Source organism: Molothrus ater, chromosome 6 (assembly GCF_012460135.2).
Source record: "Molothrus ater isolate BHLD 08-10-18 breed brown headed cowbird chromosome 6, BPBGC_Mater_1.1, whole genome shotgun sequence".
Classification (NCBI taxonomy): Eukaryota; Metazoa; Chordata; class Aves; order Passeriformes; family Icteridae; genus Molothrus; species Molothrus ater.
In genome coordinates, this window is record NC_050483.2 from 45,120,499 (window position 1) to 45,147,053 (window position 26,555).

At 35.8% G+C, this 26,555-nt stretch overlaps 1 protein-coding gene across 3 annotated transcripts in view; it reads right to left on the reverse strand.

The window, feature by feature from the left end:
- EML5 (EMAP like 5) overlaps positions 1–26,555 on the reverse strand; it is a 98,194-nt gene that overhangs the window by 25,357 nt on the left and 46,282 nt on the right. For 2 of the 3 annotated variants that reach the window (XM_054515129.1, XM_054515128.1), the window contains exons 14-27: positions 24,566–24,752; positions 22,743–22,848; positions 21,385–21,478; positions 19,443–19,543; positions 19,046–19,248; positions 17,836–17,947; positions 16,794–16,921; positions 14,976–15,117; positions 13,045–13,197; positions 12,080–12,211; positions 10,714–10,802; positions 9,828–10,004; positions 8,775–8,976; positions 7,000–7,126 (exon numbers count right to left, since the gene is read on the reverse strand). In XM_054515129.1, the coding sequence (XP_054371104.1) occupies positions 7,000–7,126; positions 8,775–8,976; positions 9,828–10,004; positions 10,714–10,802; positions 12,080–12,211; positions 13,045–13,197; positions 14,976–15,117; positions 16,794–16,921; positions 17,836–17,947; positions 19,046–19,248; positions 19,443–19,543; positions 21,385–21,478; positions 22,743–22,848; positions 24,566–24,752 (1,953 nt within the window). Of the gene's footprint in view, positions 1–5,145; positions 5,410–6,999; positions 7,127–8,774; positions 8,977–9,827; positions 10,005–10,713; positions 10,803–12,079; positions 12,212–13,044; positions 13,198–14,975; positions 15,118–16,793; positions 16,922–17,835; positions 17,948–19,045; positions 19,249–19,442; positions 19,544–21,384; positions 21,479–22,742; positions 22,849–24,565; positions 24,753–26,555 lie in introns of those variants that run through there. The other variant, XM_054515130.1, reaches the window with a different exon arrangement.

Consider the following 26,555-nt stretch of genomic DNA (forward strand, 5'->3'; position numbering starts at 1 on the left):
CCTGATTAATCTAATAATGCCTGTTCCCACATGCCTTCAGCAGACCCCTCAGTTTTCCTGTTTTTGTAATAGTTTGTAAAGAACTCCAGATACACCTGCCCATCCACTCCTACATCAACTGAAATGTGATATTGATCAAAGCTTATGTGAAAGAAAACCAAGACCACGCAAACGCAGGAGTAACAGCCACAACCTATGTTCCACTGTTCTGAATAGCCCAGATTTAATTAGGAACTCTCAATTAGATATGTTGAACAAGTATCCATAACATCTCTCACATTACATTCAACTCTACCTATACAAAGAAATACAAACAAATAAGCTTTATTTATTGAATATTCACAATTATTCCTAGAAATTTGCAGGAGCATTGATTATTGATTCCATAGATACAGCATTTGTGTCTGTCGTAACAGTCCTTTAAGCTTGATCTTTAAGAGGAACAATTCATTTTACAATAAATTCTATGTATAAATTCAGTGATATCCAGATTATTTATCCAGTAGGCAGTGTGATATAGTAATATCAAACATGAAGCAACAGGTTGCTTTCATATTCCTTTTTATGTGAAGTACTTCTATTTTCATCTCTGCTCTTGAGTGATGACTTTGATTCAAAATAATGACTGTATTTTCTCAGAATGATAGAACATGATTTGTTTGTACACTGTGTAGTTTGAAGGACAGGTGAAAAGCATTTTTTCAGTTATTCAAATAAAATATGATTTTCTTGGATTTATTTTTTCATTGTTCCTGCCTAACTTTAGAACAAAAGAGATCACTCCAGATGCTTCAAAAGACTTATGTTTCAATATCTCATTTGTCATGGACAATTCTGCAACAGTCTAATTACTATTCCTCTAGAAATTACCAAAACACATCATAAAAAGCCCTTCTTTCACTTGTCAGCCTCATATTTGACACAGAGGACTCAAACCTCATATCTCTCCTCTTCTCCTATCCTGGCCCTAATTAACTTCTGTCCCTGAAACACAGAGGGAAAAGTGAGTTGTAGGTGGAAAAATGGAGAAAAATTAAATATAGCAGAAGAATATATTTGAAGTTTGGTGAAAGCAGTAAAAACTGAAAGGACATGATTCTTACAGAGGTTTACTTTACTGGAACTGAATATTTCTCTGCTGCTTGGTTCTAAAATGTGGCATTTTTTAAACATTTGCTGTCTGTAAATCCCTTGTGTTAGAAAGGGAGAAGAGATAAAACAATCTCACATTTTACAACTGCTTGAGAAGACCATCTATACTTAAAGGCTCTACAAATACAAATAAACACAGGTTGATATCATCCTTAAGTAAATAAAGTGAAGGTGCATTGGTCAGGAAAACCTGAGAACTTTCACTCAGCTGCATTGTCTCACAAGTCACCTAAACAATTTCTCCAAGTATCTGTCCAGGAAAGGCTAATTCTGTATTGATCCAGAGCAGTGGAACTCTAATGCAAATTACAAGCACATACGGACTCTCTTCCCAATTAAGTTTCAAGATAACAACTTCAGGATTTAAAAATTTCAGGAATGCTGAAGGATATGAGAATACATTTTCCAAGTCATTTTTTGAATGTGTGAGAGCTGAAAATATTTTTAATTTGCTGTGTAATGTGCAGCAAAGTGACTAATGGCATATACAACACAGAGTGGTCATATACCTGTATGCATAACTTGCTGCATGCTCAAAAACTGCGTGGAAAAGATGGAAAAGAGAGCATGTTCACACATGTTGGGGTGAATTCATATATGGATAGGGTCAGTTTTAGCATGGGGAAAGAGAATTCCAGCCATCTATCATAAGGGAAATAAATACCTCAATATTGCCACTTTATTTTCAAAAATTAAAGCTATTTGGTATATGTATTTTAATGTTTCTTGTTATGAAAACATAAATATCAAGTACAAGCATTTTGAAGTAGTTTCTGAAACAAAAATTTACCTTGTTCACAGTTTTAGACATAGCTTAAATATTACTACCCATTTTTGCAGGATGTATTTCATTCCATATTTTGCTCATTGTTACTGAGTATCTAAAGTTACTAACAGAACAAGGAATGATTTTCTGTTATATAGCATATGTAAATTACCACCAATTCTTTTAGTTCTGTGGTAATTTATAACAGTGTGATTTACAATATTTATTTCTGTTTTAAAAATACAAGTATTATTTTGGGCACTATTTGATAGAGCAAATAACAGTAGTTGGTACAAAAGAAAAAAAGTCCCTTCCTGTGTGGAGCACCAAAATTGCACTTCATACTTAGGGGGACTTGCAGAGAACTTAGCAATTGATTTTGCACTACTCTTCAGCATGAAGCATCTTGCTCTGCCCTCCCCAAAAGGTGTTGGGAAGCATAAAGTACACAGTGAATTTTAATAGTAAGGAGGACTTCTTTCCATTTACTCTTGGCAAGTTCTTCAAAGTCATTTGTGAAACTTCACACAGGTCTGGTTTCCATTAGAAGATAATGAAGGCTGGTAGTTTTTAAGTACTGCTTCTGGACAAAAAATTACTTATAATTATTTCATGTGCTCTGTGAGCAGTAAGAGCCATTTTAAACTCACTAATGCAGATACAGGGAATCTGATGCTCAAATAATTCAGTAACATATAAACCTTAGCACATCAGGTGAGACTGTCAAATCACATATAAAACAGCTGTCCACTAGGGGGCTGGAAAAAGTGCTAATCTTTGTATTTATTACTGAAGAATACTACTTGTGAAACACTGGAAAGTGATAGTTCATGGAGTTGGGAGTTTTCATATTGTAAAACAGCATCTAGCTCATTGTACGAAACAGAACTACAGTGCATATATATAAATTTCAGATTTTTCATACAGCAATATTCTGAGGAGTGACAGGTGCATGATATGGCACCCAACATGACAGATGGCTTTTTAAGGAGAATGGGAGGTGGCAGTAAAAGATGGATTAGATAGGAAAATAAAAGCATTACCTGGAACCTCTTTTCAGCAGCAGACGGGAAAGAGAAAAGGATTACTTATACAAGTTTGGCTAAAAGTTAGGTGCCAGTGAATTATTCGTATAGATAATTATTGCTGACCTCCTGGTTTGTATACTCCTTTTTACAAGGGGATGAGTCACTTCATAGACTATATAAATCTATTATTTTTATAAAACTCCCATTCACTTAAATGGGAATTATGAACGTGTGTTGGCATGAGAATATAATTCTTTGGGAGAACTCTGCTGTAAATAGAGAAAAAAAGCAGAAGCAGAAAAAAAAAACCCCTCTGAACTATACCAAGTGCTCAGAGTCAGCAAACACAACACCTGAATAACTCAAAGAAAGGCTGTGCAGGTTTAACTTCCTGAAATAAGCTGATGGATGGAAAAGTCAACTCGTTATTAAAGACAGATGTCCAAGTTTAGTCACAAAAATACATTAATTTATACTAAAATAAAATTATCTCAGCTAACCAGAATGTGTGGGGTTCTGAGCACTACTATACGTAGTATTTTTTCATGACTATTTAATTCAGTTTATGTTAATTGAAGATACTTTGCACTGGATAGGTTTCCTCAGTCATGTATGATGGAATACTCCTATTATTTGGCTAGCCAAAACCCCTCATTAATAATTAAGGCATGTGGGCATGCACAGATTATTTCCTAATACCTGTAGTATGCATGGGTGCTTTACATGAGTTTGATTAGCTGGTACACTTCCACTGGTTTGAGAAGCTCTTTTTTTAAGAGCCACTAAACAACTTCACTAGGTGAACACTAGGTAGTTTTTCTCACTTATAAGTTAAGCAAAATAATTTAAGGAATAATTTAGGAAAAAAAAATCTTGAAAATTAAGAACACAACGTTAACAACTCATCAGTTTACAGACTGATTTTTTCCCATACAGAAAACAATGGATTTTACTGGATGTCTTCTACTTACTTTTAACTTTATTTTTCAGTACAAGACTGATGCACTAGTTATTCACATAGGAAACAGCTAAACCTTTCCCACAATAAAATCCAAATGTAGCTTGAACAGGCTTTGCAGTCAATAGCATGCAATTCTTCAAATTAAAATACCTCCAGATATTTTTCACAGTAAAACAGTGAAAAATTGTAACTGAAATTCCTGGTTATTTAATTTTGAGATCTCTTGGTACAGCCATTTGTCTGTAAGGTACATTAATCACAGCACTGCCCCTCTCACAACCACAAATAGCCAGCTTCAGGCAGTATAAGAACAGAGTAAGAATGGAGCATTATTCTCCAGAGGCATCTCCCAACCTTCAGTGCTGTGCAATTCAGGGAGTAGCAGAGTCAGAAGCATTTTCAAAATCAACCACGATAGACTTTTTTCTGAGTAATTTACCTAGCACAAAAACATACTAGGAAAGAACTCTTAGTAAAGGATAGAAACAGTTTTCAAATGTGTTTTGTGCTGCTGAGTATCCATAATGTTATTTCACAACCAAATTAGACACACAGCACACATCTTTTCACATAAAAATATTACCTATAAACATTATTATTCAGAAATGATAAATAATTCAAATTACCAACCTAAGTGCTGCCTCACAGCAGTGCCATTTTGTATTTCCAGCAGAAGCTAAAATAAGTACTGCAATTTCAATGATATAGCATGGTAATTTCCCTGCTAGAGAATACTATATCATTAGCAGAGCTGGCATTTAACACTGCAAGCAAACCTTAGACCAACTGAATCTGAAAGAAATCTGGAGTTCCAGTCATGGAGGCAGCTCAGTCTGCAAGTCTGAAGGGTGGAAGGCTACAAGTCTGAAGGATTTGTTGTGCTGCCATAATTTAACAGCATGTTTTTGCATGTGCACATACTGTAAACAGAGCAGGTGCAGAAGTTCATAGCCTATGCAGGCACCCTACACCAGAGACTGCTGCATGAGCAGGAGGTGGACCCAGCAGCTCAGACCCTCAAGCAGCACAGGTGCATTGGCAAAATGCTGCAGCCAAGGCAGCAGTGGTCCCTGCCCCCCTGAAGCTCCATCAGCTCCAGCAGGGTGCTGCTCACAGAGTGCAATGTGCTCACTGCACTGCTCCAGCCTGACCTCTACGTGTGTGCTGCAGACACCCACAAACACCTGGGCAAGATCTCTGGCTCAGACAGGGAAGTCAAGCTGTTCCTTAGCCCCCCCCAAAGTATTGAGGAAAGGAGGATGAGCTTTGATCACCTCCTCCAGAACACTCCAGTGTTCACTCACGTCAGCTCAGAGTGAGAGCTGCACTTGTGTTTTGTCCCTTAACCCTTTTGTACCTATTAACATGCTACTATTTAATAGTAAAGAGGTAAATCCCTCACTTCTGTTGCAAATTGTAACTACTTTTCCAAGCAGCTGAAGTTATTAAAATCCATTTAGTCCTGGACTTCATGTACATGAACTTACCTTACTACCCCCTGCCTTCATAGGAAGCAAAAATAGAGAGTAATAAAAATAAAATAAAAATTAGTATCTATGACAGTAAACTAAAACATTTCTAAAACATTTACCAATCTTATACAATATTAACATCAGAACAGAAGTCAAAATCCATACAGTAACCACAGCCTGGTTTTATTCTTCACAAAAAAAAGTCTTTGAAGTTTTAGGGCCCCAAACTTTTCAACAGTGCAGGTAATGGAATTTTTTCGTTATCTTTTTTTGATTCTGAATCACAATTTAATTACCTTACTACAGAATTAATTCTCTTAGTAATTTATCTGAAACTGAAAAACACAATTCACTCAGCTTCCAGAAACAGCTTTTGAAAGGAACACAAGAGTCTTACAGTTTCATTAAAAAGAAAAAAAAAATCTTTAATCAAAGCTTTCATGCCATGCACATTATTACTTTTTGATTTCCACATCAAGTACAGCTAATTAAAAAGAGAAAGACCATTTCTCATAAATTGAAGACAGGGAACCACAGCTTTATACACTCTCTCTTACAGCAACACAACTTAAAAACAAAAGATGATATGAAACTCCCACCAAAGTCACAATGCATTTCTCAACAAGGGTATCACAGACCTGCCCAGCTTCACTGTGGAAAGAGGCTTGAGCATTACCACAGAACTCCTCACATTCCTATATGTATTGGAATTCCTTGCCTATATGTATTATGCAAAACTTCCTACCCTTCCATTTCCCCAGATCCTCACAGCCCTGTTGTACCCCACTGTTTTCCCCACTTCCCCATTCTGTATTAGGGGAAGTGGGGAAATATATATATATAAATATATCTTCCCCAAATGCTGTATTAGGAATTCCTCCTTCCTTTTCCCTCACATAGACTGTCCACATCAACTTAGTGGACAACAAACAACTTTCAGCTCAGCTGCAGATTCTAGAACAGATCATGTTCTAGATGTTATAAATTGTTTCTGTTATTTTGCATCTACTTTATTTTCGGGGTTTATTTTAATCTACTCCCCATCCTATTCTCTTCTAAAGCATATAACAGTGAACCAAGATCTAAAACTAACGCTGCCAAGCAACCAACTCTATTTTCCAAGATGCATCAACAAAAACTGCAGAACCACTGTGGACAGAATTTTTCAAAGAAAACTAGAAATTATGTAGAGACTGAAGCAATGCAAGGAGCAATTAGAGCTGAATTCATCAGAGCAGTTTGTTGGCAGAACCAAAAACCTGAGAGCTGTCCTTCACAAAAACAATTGTACAGGCTCATGCCTATAATGCCATCACTAACTACCAGTCAGTATTTCAGTTTCAGAAAAAACATATTATTAAACACCAGCAAATAACTCAATCATCTCAAGGAACTCCCCAAACATAAAAATATGCATACATAGTTTTTAGTTTTTTGTGCTCTCTGAAAATAAGTACAGCCTAGTCCTTTGGGTCACCTTTCTTTTTTTCTTTAAAGAGGTATTTAGATTCTTTTTATACATATCCTTTTAAGTTAAGAATCATATATTCCAATATAATTTTGTTCTACTATTGTCTTTTCAGGTTGATTTCTTGGCTAGAATTGTAATTAAGTAATTACCTTTCATCTAAGGTTGGCTCCTTTTGTTGCAGATGAGGCTTAATTCCAAACATTGGTCTAATGTTTGTTGATAAGGCTTTGATGGTGTAATTAATTTCATTTTCCCTTGTCACATCACTGTCATAACCTAACAAAACCAGAGGGAAGAATATCAAACCAAAATAAGGTACAAGAACAACCATTTAATCTTAATTTCAACAATGTATTAGATTACAAAAACAATTATAGCATGGATTATTAGTAACATAGATACACAGTAGAAAGAAAGTCGCTGGGAATCATGAACATTGTTAATAAAACAAATTCAAAGAAAAAGAATTCCCTACAACATCTTTGTGGAAAAAAAATTATTAATGAGTCAAGGGACTTTAAAAGCTCCATTTCTGCTTGGTTGGCCTTAACTACAACCACTAACAAAGAGCCTCACTACCTGGCATCTGCTCTTAAAACCTGTAAGATTCAGTGCCTGGTTGTTCTCAATTTCAGGATCCATCCACTACCATGAAATCTACAGGTCTGCCCAAGGTTCCTACACAATGCTTAGGGCCAGCAAGGCACACCAAGATGTTGTTTACTATAGTAAAATAAACATGTTGGAAAAGCTAAGCTGTGACAGGGCTGTTACTTACTCTCTATTATTTTGTTTTTTCAAAGATCAAAACTACCAATGCCAACAATGTGATGGTGAATACTTCTTAACTCTAACTGAAATGAATAGGACCTGACCTAGAGAAACTTCTGAGGATAAAGATGTCAATGTCTTTTCTTGTAAATCTTCACACACCTCGCTCTCTTTTAGAGTACTTTTGAACCCACAGCTTAAGAGGGTTCTGTGTAAAGCAGCAGAGCCTTGGGGAGATTATAGGGCTAAGATGTTCTAACAAGTCTCAAGCAGAGGCTGAACAGAAAGTCTGAAGATTGCAATTTTTGACTAAGAAAGTTAAAGGCTGACATCCTCCCATGGGCAATTAAGTTACTTTGTGTATTCTTCAGTACTTTTAAGAAGAAATACAGTGATTAAAATTCTTTTCCAATGAATGTTTAATATGTCTTTAATATTTAATGTATTTCTTTGGTCATTTAGCATGTTTTAGTGACAGCTGAAGTTAATTCATTGCACAGAACTATTTAACGAGTAGCAGTGATAGTTTAAAAATTCCTGAACACTGAGGAATTGACAAGGAGGAGAAAATACACTTGGGAGAAAACAAGTCTGGAGGCCATAAACCCTTGGAATTATAACATGAAAAAGAAAACATAAGTATGGAAAGACCAGCAGAAGTTAATGCTAGAAAATAGAATTAACACTTTGTAACTACTGATATTGTGACCTTGAAATAGGTACATAAACATCAGTCTACTTCAGTGTCCTATGCTTCCATGCTATGGAAGCAGATGCTACAACATCAAGATAACTATGATCTCACATCATACAGATTTCAAGAATTAGTGACCGAATTCCAACTGTGATGATTTTAAACATAGATTTTTGGGTAGCTATGTATAATTGATACTTAATATTTTTCATTTAGAAGATATCAAGAGTCCCTTTATGTACTCTGACTCAAAGCAGTAACTCAAACAGTTCATTATAATTTTCTCCACAGCAGTTTATCAGTCCTTTCCCCAAAACCAAATTTCATTTAACATTTTTGAAGAGTATTTGCTACTTAAGATAGAAACAATCCATAAATTATTTCTAAATTTTCAGTTTTCCATTAATAAAGTCTTCTTGAAATAGCATAATTCAGTTACTTGTATGAATTCTTACTGACCTCCATCTTCTTCAGAATCTAGATCAGACTCCTCACTGTCACACTGCCTGCTGTCCCGATGTCCTTCCATCTCATAAGTCCACAGCATCAGGGAGGTGTCAGCTCCCCCAACAGTGACCAACAAACTGTCATCGTAGGTCCAACGCACATTTGTCACATGGGTGCTGTGAGCAACATACCTCTTAAATTTTCCAAACTTTCCCTGACAAGGAGAAAAAGAAGGCAAAGATCAAATTTACCCAGTCTGCTAGAAAAAACTGAAATTGCCAGCACAATGACATCACCTAACTTCTTTACAGTTCATGCTTCAGCTGTTATGTATTTCATATGATTTTAACACACAATTTGCCAAGTGCGCCTCCTATAGCAACTTCATTACATGTTAACTTTATCTTCATATCAAGCATGAAAGAGTTAGTCTATAAACAGATTCCAGCAATAAACACTGGATCATTTTTTCTAAGAAAGACAATAATCTAACTGAGTTGGAATAAAATTCACATAGAATATTTTGAGTCAGTACTTGTGCACTGTTACCATCCTCAGCATGGTAACATGTCAAAATTGAAGACATGTTTACCACCAAACATATAGGAAAACTAGAGGTACTTGAAGAGCAGTAAAAATACAGTGTGCTTCTGGAATGGCTTTTCTATGATGTGTGATTAAATACTATTAAAGGTCTTCATCTTAGAAAAAAATTACTAATATTGGACAGAGTCAAGGTCCTTAAAATCAAGAATGCAATGTAGGTGAAAAATACAAGTTCCTTGTCTTCCAAAGCATTCTCATTCTTAAAGTTGTTCCTATTCATTTGCCACAGTCAGCAGCAGGACACTGCATGAGATGGCTCTACAGTCTGACCTGGAATGATCATTCTTACACATTGGAAGTTTAATGCACTGCAAACTGCAATGTAATACTAAATGCTTTCTTTGATCAAAATGAGAACAATATAAAAGCATTACTTTCTTCTGAGTGACGAATTTTCACAGTTTTGAAAAGGCAGATTTGTTAATAAATACTTTCCATAAACAGCTGAAAAATACTTACTTTAGCAGGGTATCGAAACAGTTTCACAAATCCAAAATCATCTCCTGTGGCTAATACTTTACTATCACTAGTGAGGCATGAAGCAGTTACATCTGTGACTTCACCAATTATTGGCCAGATCCCTTCACAGCAAGAGCCCAAAACACTTGTCCATGATGCCCAGCCAATCTTTTCCACCTACAAAACCAACACATTTGAGACAGAGAATATTTCTTTGGCATTTTTCTTCCATATCCAATTTCAAGAACAATTCCTTGCACTGAAAGACATTTCACATCTAAAAGGTATATTTTAATATATTAATCATTTATCTTATTACCATCCAGAATTTCATTTGAGACCTGTAATTTTACCTCTATGAACTTTCAATTCCAAAACTTAAAGTAGTATTTTGAAAATTTTTACCTTAGCTGCCCTTTCAGGCTAAAGGAAACAAATTATGTTTTCCAACACTGCCTTTCAATACCATGGAAAATATAATTTGGAAATTATACATTTTTGCTCTCTGCCCTATGACAATACTCTCTATCTGAGAAAACAAAAGAAGTACAGTATACTACTCCTGCCTATATGTATTATGTAAACTGTATTTCATTGTTCTATAAAGACAAGCATGAGGTTTTCCACAGCAAGGTTAGGGTTAAGTAATCTGCAATAGGTTTTCATAGGTGTTCAGGCACCAGAAGAGGCACACAGAAGACTAGTGAGATTTTCATTACTAAATCAGCCAAATGTCTGTTTCTTAATAGAAGAGAAAAATGTGAAATCCTCTACATTTTATATTACTTTAAAAGTTTAAAATTACAGTTTTATACATCATTCCCTCTTATGGCTGCATCATAACTCTAATTTGAAAGCAAGTGAAGAAGGCAGTACAGTTCCTCACCTCCAAACTTGGGATAGTCTGTTTTTTCCCCCGAGGGGCTTCAAAAAACAGCTGCTCTTTAGCACCAGTGTTGACTTGCAAAAGTTTTCCTATAAAACATATGATATAGATATTGTATGTTAACATAGAAGATTCCATTTTACAGAAGGAAAAAAGAGAGGTTGGTTTGAATTTTTTATTGCTAACAGCATTGCATCAATTATTTGTTTCTATGAGAAAAAACTGCATACATAAATAATGGATCTGGAAGTATGGTCTTCTAAAGAAATCTAAGTCCTTTGACCTCTTAAATTCACAACCCTTTCTCCTCTCTTTGAAAATTGTACTAATGCATCACTTTTCTCTCCTTATTATGGCTGTCCCATCAGATGGTAGACAAAAAGTACTGGGTGTAATTCAAAGCTTGCTTATGATTACTGACTGTTGATGCTGTTGGGATGGAGAAGCACAGATGTTGCCTGGCCAGCAGCTGATCCCAAGCAGCTGACTTCTTTACACCTTTATACAACTTCATTTCTGAGGGGAATTCTCACCAATGTTTCTGTCCTCTTCTTTTCAAAGTCCTCACAGGAAGCTAACTTACAACACTCTTTCAAAATCAATCAGACTGTTTCAGAAGTTATTATGTAGAGGAATAAGAACATGAACAAATAGATCACCCAATTGCACAGCCTTGCTTTTTAATGAAGCAGGACTAAATTTAGTATTTTCATTAATCATATATTAATAACCTGGAACACAGGAAATCCAGTCTTTCTGCTATGTGTGACAAGGATGTGTATTCCCGAGCTGCACATACAAGCCCATTGTACAGTATATTATTAAAGGAGTAGAAACATAGAATCATAGAATGTTTGGGGTTGGACGGGACCTTAGAGACCATCTAGTTCCACCCCCTGCCACTAGACCAGGTTGCTCAGAGACCCATCCAGCCTGGCCTTGACTACCTTCAGGGATGGGGCATCCACAACCTCTCTGAGCAGCCATTTCCAGTGCCTCAGCACACTTACAGTAACGAATTTCTTCCTAATATCTAATCTAAACATACCCTCCTTCAGCTTAAGGCCCTTCTCCCTTGTTCTAAGTGCCCTTGTGAAGTCAAATGATAAACAGGAAAGATTTTTTAAAAATCCAAACAAACCAATCTATAGAGACAAACCATTTTACTTCAAATTGCACAACTTCTAAATATGTATGTGGCAGAAAAAATCATGGGTTTAATATTTATTCAGATGCTGTGAGAGCATACTCATAAGCTGAAAAATCAAATCTGCCAGTGATACCACAAATCCATACTATACATGTACTTTATTAGTCTATAATGTAATCAGTCTTCCAGTACATGTTTACAATGAATGATTCTTACCTCTTATGTCCCAGTCCATGTGTGTGATATAGCTGGAGGCTCCCTTGCAGATTCCTACTCTTTTACTGCTCATTACATTGTAAATATCTACAAAGTTGTCACAGGATGCCACAGCTAAGTACTTTCCAGCCCCTAAAACACATCAGTAAACACAAAATATTTTCAAAAAATTTTAGTGCTCTTCATATTAAACACAAGTAAAATCTGGAATTTAGCCATATGCAACTTTGAAGTCTTCGACATCAGCTTACTAATCTACACATATTCTCTGACAAACTGATTTTCATATCACATAATCAGCATGAAACATAAAACTATGTATCATTACATTTTCAAACAGTAAAAACCATTTGCTGAAATTTTAAGTATTTATGGTTCAGACAATTTAATTCAGACAATGATAAGCCTTAGGGAACCAGAAAGTAATGTTGTAGGGGAATTGGTATCAGTATTTGCATCAAATTTCTCCAACAGATGAGAATTTTAATTAAAGTAGGCTATGCATTTTGAGTCCCTAAAATATGAGCTATAATGTTGGGAAAAAAAACCTAGTCTCACTGAGAGTGCTAAAGGGGGAAAAAAAAGAAAAAAAAGTTGCAAGATGTTTCTGACACATCAGTTTCAAGTATTCTTATTAGATAAGACTAACATCAGTGATGTGCCAAACTTATGCAGGTCATAAAGAGTAATCCTGGGGAGCTGCTGAATATTCACAATTTCAAACTGGCTGTTGTACTCAGGAGGTTACTATAGGCAAACCTATTCCAATAATCTCATCCTTAAACAAGCAACACAGGACTTCACACCGTGGTCTTATTTTTTAAAATGTTAGTATTAGTTTTACTGACCTATTTTTTACATCAAAAAATACTACAAATCTTCACTACTTTTATCTCTTAAATGTGATAAATCTTACTTGAACAACCTTGGTAATAAAATTTTCATTTAAAAAAGAAATCACTCACCAGGAGAAAATCTGATTTCTGAAATAACATCTTTCCTGTGCTGGAAAGAGACCAAATCCTCCAGGGTATCTGCATTAACTATCAAAAAACTTCCATCATTGAGACCAACAGCTAATGCTTTTCCATCAGGAGAAAAGCAGCAACATCTGCCTCCTATGAGAAATAAAGAAATTGCATTCAGATACATTTACAGTGCATTATCCTTCTTTCAGATCTATCTTTCCATTAGTAAAGGAAAGCTATTCTTATCCTAGAAAACTTCCAAGGAAGTTTTCCAGATGCTGCCAACATAATTTCCAAGCTGTGACAGCATTCAAACAGGTACACAGGCCCAGAATGTTAGAATTTGCATATTAATTGATATCTGTTCTACATTAGTAATACAGATTAATCACTGTTGTCTGTATATTTCTAACTTGATCTCCTTCCTTGTATCTGGTGCTGCTGTTTGTTACGATTTGCTCTGATAAGGAGCTGGAAAAGACCCTCTGGATTCACAGAACTCAGTCATTTGCCCTCACAAACAATAAGACACTAAGTCATAGAATCCCTCCAAGAAACATGCCAGTGTTGTTTGAAAAACAGTTTCATTTCCAATTTAGGTTTATGTATGGTCAACCTATATAGATTTATTTTCATGCCAGAATTTTCTGTTAACATACATATTTTCCCCTACTACTTGTTCACCTGAATAAACTGTAGACAGCAATGTTTTACTTAGATGGCTTCATTACAAGGTTTTGCATTCATTATCCTGTGGTTCCTTCCTCCATTCTCAACTTTTAGTTTAATTGTATTCAGCTGAACACAGATGAGAAATGCACATCAAAAATATCCTGATTTTTGTCTTGTAATTTACATGAATACTGCTTTATATCTTGGGGAAAATACCTCACTATCACATGTCATTGTCACCCTGCATTCAACAACATCCTGAGCCTTCTGCTCTTTGAGTTACTCCTGACCTACACAGACATTTTTCTTACAGTCACTGGATCTGCCTTTTATCATTAACAAGTTTTATTTCAATTCCATTACTCAGTCTGCAGAAGCATAGATCTTTTTCTGTACAGTACACATGAACTTTTTAAGATTGCCAAAATATCTCAAAATGTGTCTCATCAGCAAATAGTCATCAGAGACTTTTTTTTGCCAAAAGTACTCTTAAACATATTAAGAAATAGCAGCTTTAAGACTTGAGCAGAGCTCACCCACTAGAAACTTTCTTGTTTAATCCCTGCTTATGTGAGCTTGTAACTCTTCTACATTTACTTTGTCAATCTAAATAATCTTCAATTAAGCTTCCCATTATGTTTGAATCAAACTGCATTGCTGAATGCCAAACAGATAAAGCCCACTGTATTCTTTTATCTAGCAAAGCATAAATAGAGTTACAAGCTTGTCAGGGCCAGTCTCATCTAATCCTGAAAAAAATCACCTTATATGATGTCACTTAAAACAGATTTTCCATCTGTCAAAATAGAATTTATTTATAACCTAAACAACAAGTAAAAATTTTATGATTTCTCTTTTCTTGACATTCCAGATCCTTCAAACATTCACAAAGAAAATTACAAACATTTATTCCAAACATTTCTTCCAAAAAATTCTAGATTCAAAGTCTCAAAAAAAGCCTTGGAATATTATAAGCAACATAGCAACATAGCATTTATGTAATTGACTCAATTTTGTTGTTAATTCACTGACTTAAATAATTGCAATTGCAAATAATCTTCAGAACAGCACTACACAGAATTTTTTGTGCAGATTCATTAGCTTAAGGGCTACATAACTAGTGAACATAGCATTAATAAAATAATTTGAGCAAAGAAAGGAATTTATTCTGCTCTCAAGTCCTGCTTTCAAAACATTGATAATGCTTGTAAATTTCAATTGCATCAGTAAATATTTTTTCATACTAAGCATCTTACCCTTTTTCAATTTGCGAACAGCTAACATACAATGGCTAGGAGATAAATCCCATATTCTTAAGGTTTTGTCATCACTTACAGTGGCACAAATAGGTAAATGAGGATGAGTAGCTAGACCCCAAACTTCCCCCTCCATGTGACCCTGAAAAAACACAATGAATTGGATTTCTTTTTAATTTAAATTGAAATATGAAAGTTAAAAAAAAAAAAGAGAGAAAGAATATGCATTATTTAGAGGATAATAAATATCTGAATAAAACCATAGAATGCCTGAAAAAATTCACTCTGCTACTTGTGCAAAACTATAGTAATTTGTATTACAGAAGGCTTCTGCAAAATAATCCTCACACACATGTCAATGTCACGGACAGTGGGACTGAGTGCACCCTCAGCAGGTGTGCAGATGGCACTATGTGGGTGTTGTGGGGTGAGTGAGTGGGGTGCCCAGCAGGCTGCAGGGAGGGCATCCCATCCAGGGGGGCCTGGGCAGGCTGGCAGGGGGACCCGTGCCATGGAGCCCAACAGGGCCAAGTGCAAGGTCCTGCATGTGGGTCAGGGCAATCCCAAGCACAAACACAGGCTGGGCAGAGAATGGACTTAGAGCAGCCCTGACGAGAACTTTGAGGTTTTGGTGGGCAACAAACAGGACATGAGCTGGCACTGTGCACTTGCAACCCAGAAAGCAAACTGTATCCCAGGCTGCATTAAAAGAAACTGAGCAGCAGCTCAAGGGAGGTGATTCTGCCCTTCTAACCCACTCTGGTCAGACTCCAGTACTGTGTCTGTCTCTGGAGTCCTCAGCACAGGAGAACATGGACCTGTTGGAATGGCTCCAGAAGAGGGCCACAGAAAGGGTGGAAGGGCTGGAGCACCTCTCTTATGAAGTCAGGCTGAGAGAGGAGGGGGTGCTCAGTCTAGAGAAGGGAGGTCTTGTTGCAGCCTCTTAAAGGGGGCTTATGAGAAATAATACTAAACCACTTTTTAGTTAGGTTTAGTAAGGTGACAGGACAAGAGGTAATGGGTTTAAAGTAGAAGAGGTTAGATTCAGACTAGATAGAAGAAAGAAATTTTTTATAACGAGGGCAGTAAAACTGGAAGTGCTTGCCCAGAGATGTTGCAGATGCCCCATCCCCAGAAACACCCAATGTCAGATTGGATGGGGCTCTGAACAATCTGATCTATTTGAAAATGTCCTTGCTTACTGCAGGGGGCTTGGACAAGATGATCTTTAAAGGTCCCTTCCAACCCAAACTATTCTGAACAAGTTTTTTTCTTTATCTTAGGTTCTAACATTTTCTTTTAAAAAATACAGTTCTTCATGTATTGCACTGGCCACTCAGAAAGGAGAGAGTCCAGAGATTTTTACTTAACTATGAAAAAAAAAATACATTGATGCAATGTAAAAATCTGTTTAGTAGTCAATCTTTTAAAAATGCAGTTGTTTGGTATGACAAGTTATTTTTACATAATTACAAGTAAAATCTCAAAACAAATGACAAGGAGACAACTTTTATTTAGCACTCAAGAAAAGTTAATAAGGAATTTGGAGGAAGATCTACCATTTCAGACACTTTTCTTATTTTTCCAAAACAGATCTATGATCTTGGTCTGTTTGGAAGGATAAACCCATTGAACAAACTATTAATGAAATTCTATGTTCTATCTTGCTCATTAAGGAGTCATACTGGTCTAGTCTAACTAAAAGTGATAGTAACTCACTAACTTCATTAGTAAAGTGCTTCTTATTGCACAAGTCTTTACTTGAGAAATAAAATCATGCTAGTGGTATGACATATTTGACTGCTATTTAACACATACCTGAACCAGCAGAGTTATTGGTCCACTCTTATCCACCTCCAATATTTCACCATTCTTTGTGCCCACTAGAATATGACCATGTCCTAATGATATGGCACGTATAGAAGGATTATCTTCTAAGAGGAGACCTAGAACATTAAAATGTTAGAAGATAGGATTCTTAATTATACCTTAAAGAGGATTTTTCACACTTATGCACATTACATTCTCACTGTAGAAAAATCTACTCTCTTACTGTAGAAAATGTTCTTGCACAAAACAATGTCTGGATTAATTTGTGAGGGATCAGCAATACATCAAGAAGTTTAATAGGCCTGACTCTGTGCATGTTAGTTATCAATTATAACACTATTTGCCTCCAATTATGGTACCTCCAATTCTAGCTTCTTGTAAACAAGGTATGAGAATGAGACACAAATCCTCAAATCATCTACTTTAGAACCTAGCGAACATAATTTTAAGGAAAAGAGATGGAAGAGAAAAAACTATCCAGAATGAAAACACAGGGAACTGTAAATTAGTATTAAGATCAAGAATAAGTGGTAGAAATGGGAAAAATAGGAATGAAAATGTTCTTTAATTATTTCAAAAGACATATGCATTTACAGAAAATTAGCTACTAATACCTTGCAAAACTAAGCATAATTCTGAATTCCTTCCTTTCTCGGAAACAAAAAAGATAAGGCAAGATCAGAATGATCAGGAATATAAGAGGGTTTTTGCTTCCCACTTTAATAAAAACAAAACAAAGCAAGAAACACCTGGATGATAAGAAACTTACAGCTAGACCAATTAATTTAGGCTAATAGTAAACTAAATATTATGACCTGTACCCACCAAATGTGCAAACTGACCCTACAACACACAACTCTACTCCCAACAGAAAAATTACTTACGTAGAATCAATGAAGCTTTAAAAAATTTATTTTAGTATTCATAACGTCAAATGTGGATTGCCTCTTACCTGGAAAGCAATTTTGCAAAGATTTCTGAAGAAAGTACTTTAAAAATAGAACAAAACATAGGATAAGGTCTGTGTTACCTTTGGATCCAGGAGCCAGAGCAGCCCTTTTGATGGCATAGGTTTTGAGACAGCGTTCAAAGGTATCATCCCAGAGAGCCACTACCCCATCCTTTCCTCCAGTGACAAACCCCTGGGGAAAAGAAATAAAGATCACTGGTTATATTTGATTATTATATTTCCTTACTTTTTCAGTGATTTCTGCCAATACTGAAATGGACTATACAACACTTTAATGCACAGAGCTACAGATGTTAGAGATGAAAGGAACAGGAGCAACAGAATGAGTGATTTCTCTTCCTGATGAAGGCAGCACAGTTCTGTACAGTGCATGTACACCGGACTGGACTTAGAAGTTCTAACCTGTATGCTTCTACCATTCTAGAAAAATAAGAACCAACATATTATAGTGTTTTTCCCTGATATTTAGCCTCCATATCCCTTTGGCATTTCTTCTTATTACTCGAAACAAGACTTAGTACTGCAAAAATTTGATTAATGCTTATATTTTTAAAATATATGCACATTTGTGCCATCCTGTCTTTAAAAACTATATACAGGTATTTAACAAAGCAACAGGTATGGTTAATACTGAAATCATTAGTTCTTTCCCTTGGAGCACTCAGCTCTTGTAGTATGAATAACATGTGTTGTCCAATGCTACTTTTCTGAAATGCAAATATTGGGAGGTGGAGTGACGTGGTCTAACACAGCAAAACACCAACATAACATTAAAGACACATAACATTAAAGACAAAAAATAATCTAACTGGAACACTCATCCATATTTAAGTACATGCTTAAAGGCTTTCCTGGGCTAAAAAGAAGCCAAGAATCTGGAGAAAGTACTTAATGATTTACAGACTGAATTTATCTATTGGTAGACAGTAATTACACTACAAAATAGTACAAGCATAATCTCTCTCACAAGCTCACATATTCCATTGAACATACTGATGCTTAAATCAATTCCTGCTATTATTTAGTAAGAGCTTATGAAAATTACTACGATGTCACTGGCCACAAGGGTTTGAGAAACAGCATGCTACATAATAAGAAACTGCATAAACACTATTTTGCACTACTGCATAAAACACTACTTTGAATCTGGACCACGCAAGGCTTTTCTGTAATGAAAATAAGGACATGGATTCCTGGGTGTGGGAAAGGTTTGGCTTTATCATAGACTCTTTGTCCAGACATAAAAAAAAGCAATGAGCAGTTTATTTACTTTTTCCAATGCGTGCATGCTGAACACAGGACCATCATGTGCTTTGACAGTTTTTATGAGAAACACATCTCTCCAAATACACACATCCCCCGTGGAGGTTCCCGAGAACGCCATCTCTTCTGTCCAGCCATACACTGCACACATCATTGTGTCAGTTCTTCCCAATGCACCTATGCAGCCCTTTCTCCCAATTAGTCCTCCTCCTGGTTCAGACCAAAAACAAGTCATTAGACATCTGCTTGGAACTATAGTACAAGAACTATATAACCATACCCACAGCAACAAGTCCTTTTCTTTTAGTGCAACCATGCTCCCCAAAAAAATGAGATTTAATACTATAGTAAATAGTTATACTGTTGGTAACAGAATATGTTCTAATTCTGAAAAGTGTTCTTACCTGCTCTCCGCCAGAATTTCATGTGTTTAATTCCAACTGTAATCAATTTATCAGGCATGTAAGGATTAATCTTAACAACAAAAATCTTATCTTTGCTTCCCCTGAAATGCAAAGCAAAATCATTTAAACATAAGTGTAACTCTTAATATTTTTAAATAGGGTTGGGAGCAGTTTTTTGTTTTATTTTTATGTATACCTGCTCTATCTTGCTAATATTTACTTTCAAATCATTACTAATAGTTTATAATTAGGAAGTAGAAAACTAAAGAAGCAACATACTGTGTCCTGTTCTATTTTCATTACTTTTCAGTTTCCTAGGCAGATGAGTAATTATGTTACTTCAAAGAGGCACAAGGAGGCATTTTCTTTGCAAAAGAAAATGTATTTGCATTAAGTTTGGGTATAAGGAATTTAGATCTTTGACAGCTCATAATGATACTTAAAGGAGTGAAGTTAAAAATCTTATTTTAAGTTTGTTTATCTTGGAAACAAACTGCCATTGTCATTCACCATTTAGCTGATTTTTTTCTGGTTTTTTTAGAAAAAAAATTGCGCTGCTATTACATCTTTGATGGAAATTACAGTTCGTTCTAAAAACATTAAGACCTCTTATGTTTTAGATTTCTTACTAAGCTTCTATAAAACTAATGCTTTGCTTCAGTCCCACATTTTGAAAAGCAGCTTTCAACTATGTTTGCCATCTATGCAAAGCAATGCTTATAGATTGTTTTTCTTTACTTAAAATGCAGAAGAGCACCCAATCCCTGATTTTTGCTCCTTGTTCAAAAGGGGCAATAATCTTTTATTTCCTGTCCTTTCAGACCACTAGATGAACTAGTGGCTGAATGCATTAAACAGTTTCTTTCCAAACTCACAGTCATCTTCAAAGTACAGATGCTGCTCTCAAAAATTCTAATCAATTCTTACAATTTGTGGGTGGGAGAATTGAAAAAAAAATTAGGTGAAAGGCAGAAAAATATCTTCAGAGAAGCCAAGCTGCCTGGGCTTTTGACAAGTAACTGGGAATGGAATATCCTTCTTTATCTACATCATCTATTCAGAATTTTCTTTCTTCAGTGGATAAGAAATTCAACATGTGTTTAAAAATAAAATGAGTGTCAATTAAATTAAAGAGCAATAATGGATGAAAGGGAAGTTGACACTTTTTTAGCTGTACTGCAGAGAGTAATACATCTTTTTAAAATCTACCTAGAACAACGTTTAGAGTATAAGCACTGGATCCAGACAGAATGGGACAAAACCCACTCACACGACTGCTTTATTTAAAGCAATAGATCCTTAGGAGAAAAGAAAAAGTCGAAGGTTTAAATAACATTACTCAAACTTAGAAATAGGATCCTATCTTGTAGATTAAAACAATTTAAAAAACATGTATTAAATAATCTGGGCAGACACAAAGAAACTTTTGAAATATTTAACCTTTGGATGTTACTTAGACCAATTTCCTGTTCAAAACAGAGCTGACTTCAAAGCTAGGTTAGGCTGGTCCGGATCCAGAAAGAAAATGGAAAGAACCCTGAAGAAAAAAGACCTTTGCAAAACAACTGCAAATGGCTATTTCAAGAAAGGTGTGACCTCTGAAGAAAAAGATCTGAACATGCCATATATCACCACCTTTAAGAGGGCAAACACAAATGCATAGAGTTTTAAAGAAAATATTTCAGAACACAGCAATGTCTCCTGTGCCATCTTTCCTCACCAGGTGAGCAGCCACTGTAATAGTTCTTGTTGACTATCAGACCTTCATTTACTTCTTCCACAGAAAGTTTTTAACATTACATAAATGTTATTGCCTGCATCACGTATGTAATAGAAAGTGCTAATTTATTAGAGAACTCTTATTTTTTAATGAATATATTTTTCTTACTGACATTTGATAGTAAATCTAGGTACAGAGTTTAAAACATAGTTAAATTCCTACCTTACTGCTGAAAGCTTTTCTCCTTTTTTCCAGTCCCAGAGTACAATAGTGTGATTATCATCTATGCCAACAGAAGCCAATCGTTTCCCATCCGCTAGAATAATACATTTATTATTAAGAGAGTAGATAGATAACTATGTTGCAATAATAAGAAACCATATTAAAAATATTATAACTTCACAAATATAATAAGAATTTACAAACAAGTAAATAAGCAGATGATGTTTTTAGAGGCATGTTTTTTTATCCATTTGCTTTTAAACTTGGATGAAGCGTAGCACTTTAAATTATCCTGTCTCAAATTAGAACTTAGAAACTCTCTGTTGATATTAAATCCCTTGTTCTGTTAGCTGTTGACATAGTTGCACAAAAACATTCACTACAGGTTGTTCTTGTGAAAATTTCATGTTCACTCTGAAAATCTCTGTTCATTTCTGAACAGGAAAGCACTGAAGCCATACCATCAAATTTGTGAAATGCCCTTAAACTTAGTAGTACTATGAAGTCTTGGAAAAGTTTTGACACATATTCCACATAAACTTACAATAAACAAGCTGTTTGTGCTCACTCTAGATCAATGACTTTCTGACAGGTATCCATTTTTGGAATTGCTATATGTCCATGCCAGAATTTGAGAAATGAGACTCATATCTCGAAAAAGGATAAACCAAAGTAAGAAGCATCAAAAACCTCAAACCATTCATCTTTGTGATCACACATTGTTGCTGTGAGTTCAGAGATTTTATCCAAGAAATCCAAACAATTAAAGAATGAATAGAAGCTAGCGGAGCAGAGGAAATTGAATATTGGTACAGGAATTCAATGTAGGGGGTGTAAAAATCTCAAGGGATTTAACTGATATTCTTCTGTTAGTTTCAAGTGGAGACAGAGCCTGTGTTTCTGTACAGAACTCCCTGACTGGACTTCCTGAATGTATCAGTGTGCTTTCCACATGGCTTTCAGGATTTCATTTAAAGAAGAAAAAATTGCACACCTGATCAATTTGCTCAAAAAAGCTTCTTACACAGCTGTAAAGCAGACACAACACTCCAGATCTGTACACCTGCCTCATACAACCAAAAGAAATTCTGAAGTGCTCAGTTCAGCTGTTAAACAGGACAGTAGCTGTTCTTGCATTTCCTATGTGCAAGACTCCAAAGGAGGTTTTCCTAATGAATGTTCATTATAACACAGCAACTCTCATTTGACATTGAACACTTGAGAACATTTTCAATACAAAATTTGCAATGTAAAGGAACCCCCAGTTTCTCAGTAGAACTGATTATCTTGTATCTTCACACAGAAAAGGGAAAGTGTAAATAAATAAATAAATAAATAAATAAATAAATACTTATTACCTGAAAAATCAACAGCACAAACACCATACTGGTGATAGCCCTTTAATACTGAGAGTGGCTTTATTGTTTCTGTATCCCAAATGTGTATTGAGGAATCTCGACCAACCTGAAAGTATACATATTCATAGCCATTTTTTTCATTTCTCAGTTATTTCACACAGTTGTTTAAAAAGTATTTGAAGAAAAATTACAGTGATAGAATTTGCCTAGTATTACTGTTGTCTGGCTAGTAGAATATTATTCCTTTTGCTGCTTCCCAAAGACCATTTCCCAGCTGACTTAGGCACATTATTCACAATTAACTAAAGTCCTCCTATGGGGGGGAGAAAAAAAGCTCTTCATTGATTGCACTGTAGCATATTTACTCCATCAATTTTTCATCAATCATTCCCTGTCTAAAAATAAAAGGCTATTTTTATTGCTAGTATGTCAGCTTCTCTACGTTTCAGAAATCAAGGTGACTTCTGCTGCTCCCTGCTGTCATTACAAGGCAGATTCTAATACACTGACACCTGTGGCACAGAAATGCAGTAGTGTAGGCAACAAACCTGGTAAGAAATGCAATATAACTCATAATTTTCAACTATGCACAAAAGCACTATTGGCCAGCACTTTAAAGATTATTTGCAATACCAAGGGTTTTGCACCACACTGCACAAATAAAAGGGTTGCAAAACCAGAACAAAACTCTCTTTAATTTAAGTCTCAGAAAAAAACTAGGATCTATTTCTGTTTTTTTCACAAACTTAACATCGTAAAGCTTTTCAGAACATCCACTATCAGGGAGCTCTGAACCAGGGTGTTATGAGGAATTTGATTACTGCTTTACCTCCTGTAATTTTAATAGTTTCCTCGTGTAACATAGTATACAACAATATGCAATGTGTATGTATAAAGTAGTATATAATGGAGTGTATCTTTCTGCTGACAGCAGAAGTTATTGTAAATTCAGGGACATTTTTATTCACAGCCTTTATTACTCCAAAACTAAATCAACTCAATTCTTATATTTAGGGCTAATTTCTTAACTGACCCACAGAGTTACGTTAATCTCAACATTTTTATAGAAATCAGGAGCATAAGAAACAAAAGTTTATTTTTAGTAAAAAATTTAGTTCATATATTTTCCAATTTATTATACAATAACAAGAGCAACAATGATAAAAATGATAAGCATAAATAAAAAACCATGAAATATCAGCTCAAACCTTCAAATCCTAGTGTATAAATATTTACCAGAAGAATTGTTTGTTTGAAAACATGAGTGAAAATAATTTATCCAAAATATCTAGCAAAAGATAAAATTAACTATTATTAGTATTATAAAATGAATTCAAGCAACATACACTCCTTTGTGGTATGCACAATCAGTACACAGTTTGTGTATAGGTGATGATGAAAAACATAATGCATTAAATGGAATGCCAGACTGTAACAACAACTGCTCACTTCATACTGTAAAATAGTAAATGAATGCAATGCTAATATAGATAACTTCACAAAGCAGATGTTAAAAAAATATATTTTATCTGCACATTTCCTCTACCTTTTGTCAAGAAGCTGCAACATAATGCCAAATAAAAAATATTAATCTATTCTTAGTTTTAAATGATATTCAGAAAAACTATGGAGACTATACTCTTACCATGATACAAATAAATGTAAAAAACACTTCTGTGTCAATTTTTTACCACTATTCCATCTGCAACAGAAATGCAGTCCTTCATCTGAATAAATGTACACTGGATGCTCTTTCCCCAAGACCTTTCTAAATTCAGTAGTAACAACTCCAGATTGTTATTGCGGACAAAGACGAATCCCACCTGGCCTGTTGCCACGTAGTCCTTGAGGGGGTGGATGGCAAGGCAGAGGATGTCGTCGTCGTGGCCCAGGTAGAAGCGCTGCGTGTTCTGCTGCCGGTTGTACACCACCCCCACTGCCGCCACGTGGTACACGATCTCACCCGTCTGCGTGTAGAACAGATTGCTCCGGCAGTCATAACCCCTGTAACTGAGGCAACAAAAAACGTTTGTCCACCAAAGCCATAAACATCTATACTGAAACTGACATCAAGTCATGCTGGCGAATTTTGTGCGTGTAAAACTCACCGTTACTTACCAATTCCTGTTTTGGGGTTTTAAAATTATGAATATACTTCCCATTCTTAAAGGAACATCAATTTATCAATCTAATTTACTACTCAGACATCAGTACTAGAAGCACTAGTTTAAAAGTGGCACTTGATTGTTACTTTCCACAGCTAGTTTACAAGAGAAAGTAATAGCTAACAATTTTTTCAAACCACATGGAGAAGTTGGGCGTGCAACATGTAGTTAAGTAAAGAATGTCCAACGTATTAGTTTTGGCTATTTTCTACTGCTCATAAATCAGGCAGCAAAACACGACCATTTCTGGAAACTTGATAAGAGAAAAAAATGCCTTTTTTTATAGAACAGTTTCTTTTTCTGAACTTTGTGCTCTCGTAGTGATACAGGAACTGGCATGAGTAGGCCAATTCCCAACTAAGGTCTGTATACACTATCTCTGTACACTCATTTCTTCCTAGGTGTGACTAAGACCATGAAGTTACATCCATCTTTCCTTATGTACACAGTGCAACCATATGCACTGGGGAAGTAATGAATCTGTAAGGCAGCTGACCAACTTCAGTTTAATGAATATTCCAAACACCCCAAATCCATGTTTGTAAACACTAGATCTGTGCATCACTGGAAAACAGCAGAGCACATACTTGGAACAGATTTGAACATAATACATTTCCGTTGGCTCACCCACAATACACAAAATGGTATTTATGTCATTGTATGTGATTAGAGAAAAAATTACTAAGATCACCACACAAAGTTTTTAAACAGACCAGCAGACAATCCAGGCCAACTGCTCCCCAGAAGAAGAATATTGTGTTTCATGAACTTGCATTTCATTTTGGAATGAGAATTCCAAAATAGGATGCAAGTTCCTGAAATACAATATTCATCATGAAATTCCTCCCTGCCCAGTTCTAACCTGCCCAGGTCCCTCCAGATGGCAGCACAGCCATTGGGTCTGTCAGCCTCTCCTCCCAGCTTTGTACTGTCTGCCATACTGTGAAGTCCAAAGCTGGGTCTCATTAGATCACAAAAAAAGAGAAGTGAACTTCTTAAACCGGTGAAAACTGTGATAGCAGAGAAATAAAGCATTTAAATAGGGCTCCCTTCAACTCACTGTTTAGACTGGTATTCACAAGCAGACTCTTAACTTCTGATTTGGTCCTAGTCCAGCAACTTTTCAGTGGCTGCTGAGTTACTGTCCCTTCAAGGTCTCTAGCAGAATCTCTCCTCACATTTGATCTGAGGCTCAGCTATGTCTCCCTGCTCTTCTCAAAGTGACCAACCACCTAGACTCAGAATACAACTGCAGGCTCTTCAGTCCTGTTTTGTTCTCCCTCCACCCTCATCCTTCACTAACAGCCTCCTCCCACAGCAGCATATGCAGATGTTGGGAAGCTGATTTCTGCCTAACCCAGAGTGCTGTCTGCTTGCAGCCTTCTTAGATATACAGCCACTAGGTTTCTAAGGAACAGAATATACAATGACCTACAGTAACTATGAAAAAAGGAAACAAAAAAACCTATCATAGTATGCAACATCACCATTTTAAGTACATGACAACACTCAGTGAGGGGCAGGGATTATAAAGGCAGGCACAATGCCAAAAAATATACCCGAACCTATTATTGCTCAGACATCATTTTCCTGTGCTTCACTCTGCACTGTGCACTGCTAAACATACTAGATTTTCTTTGTGAGCACA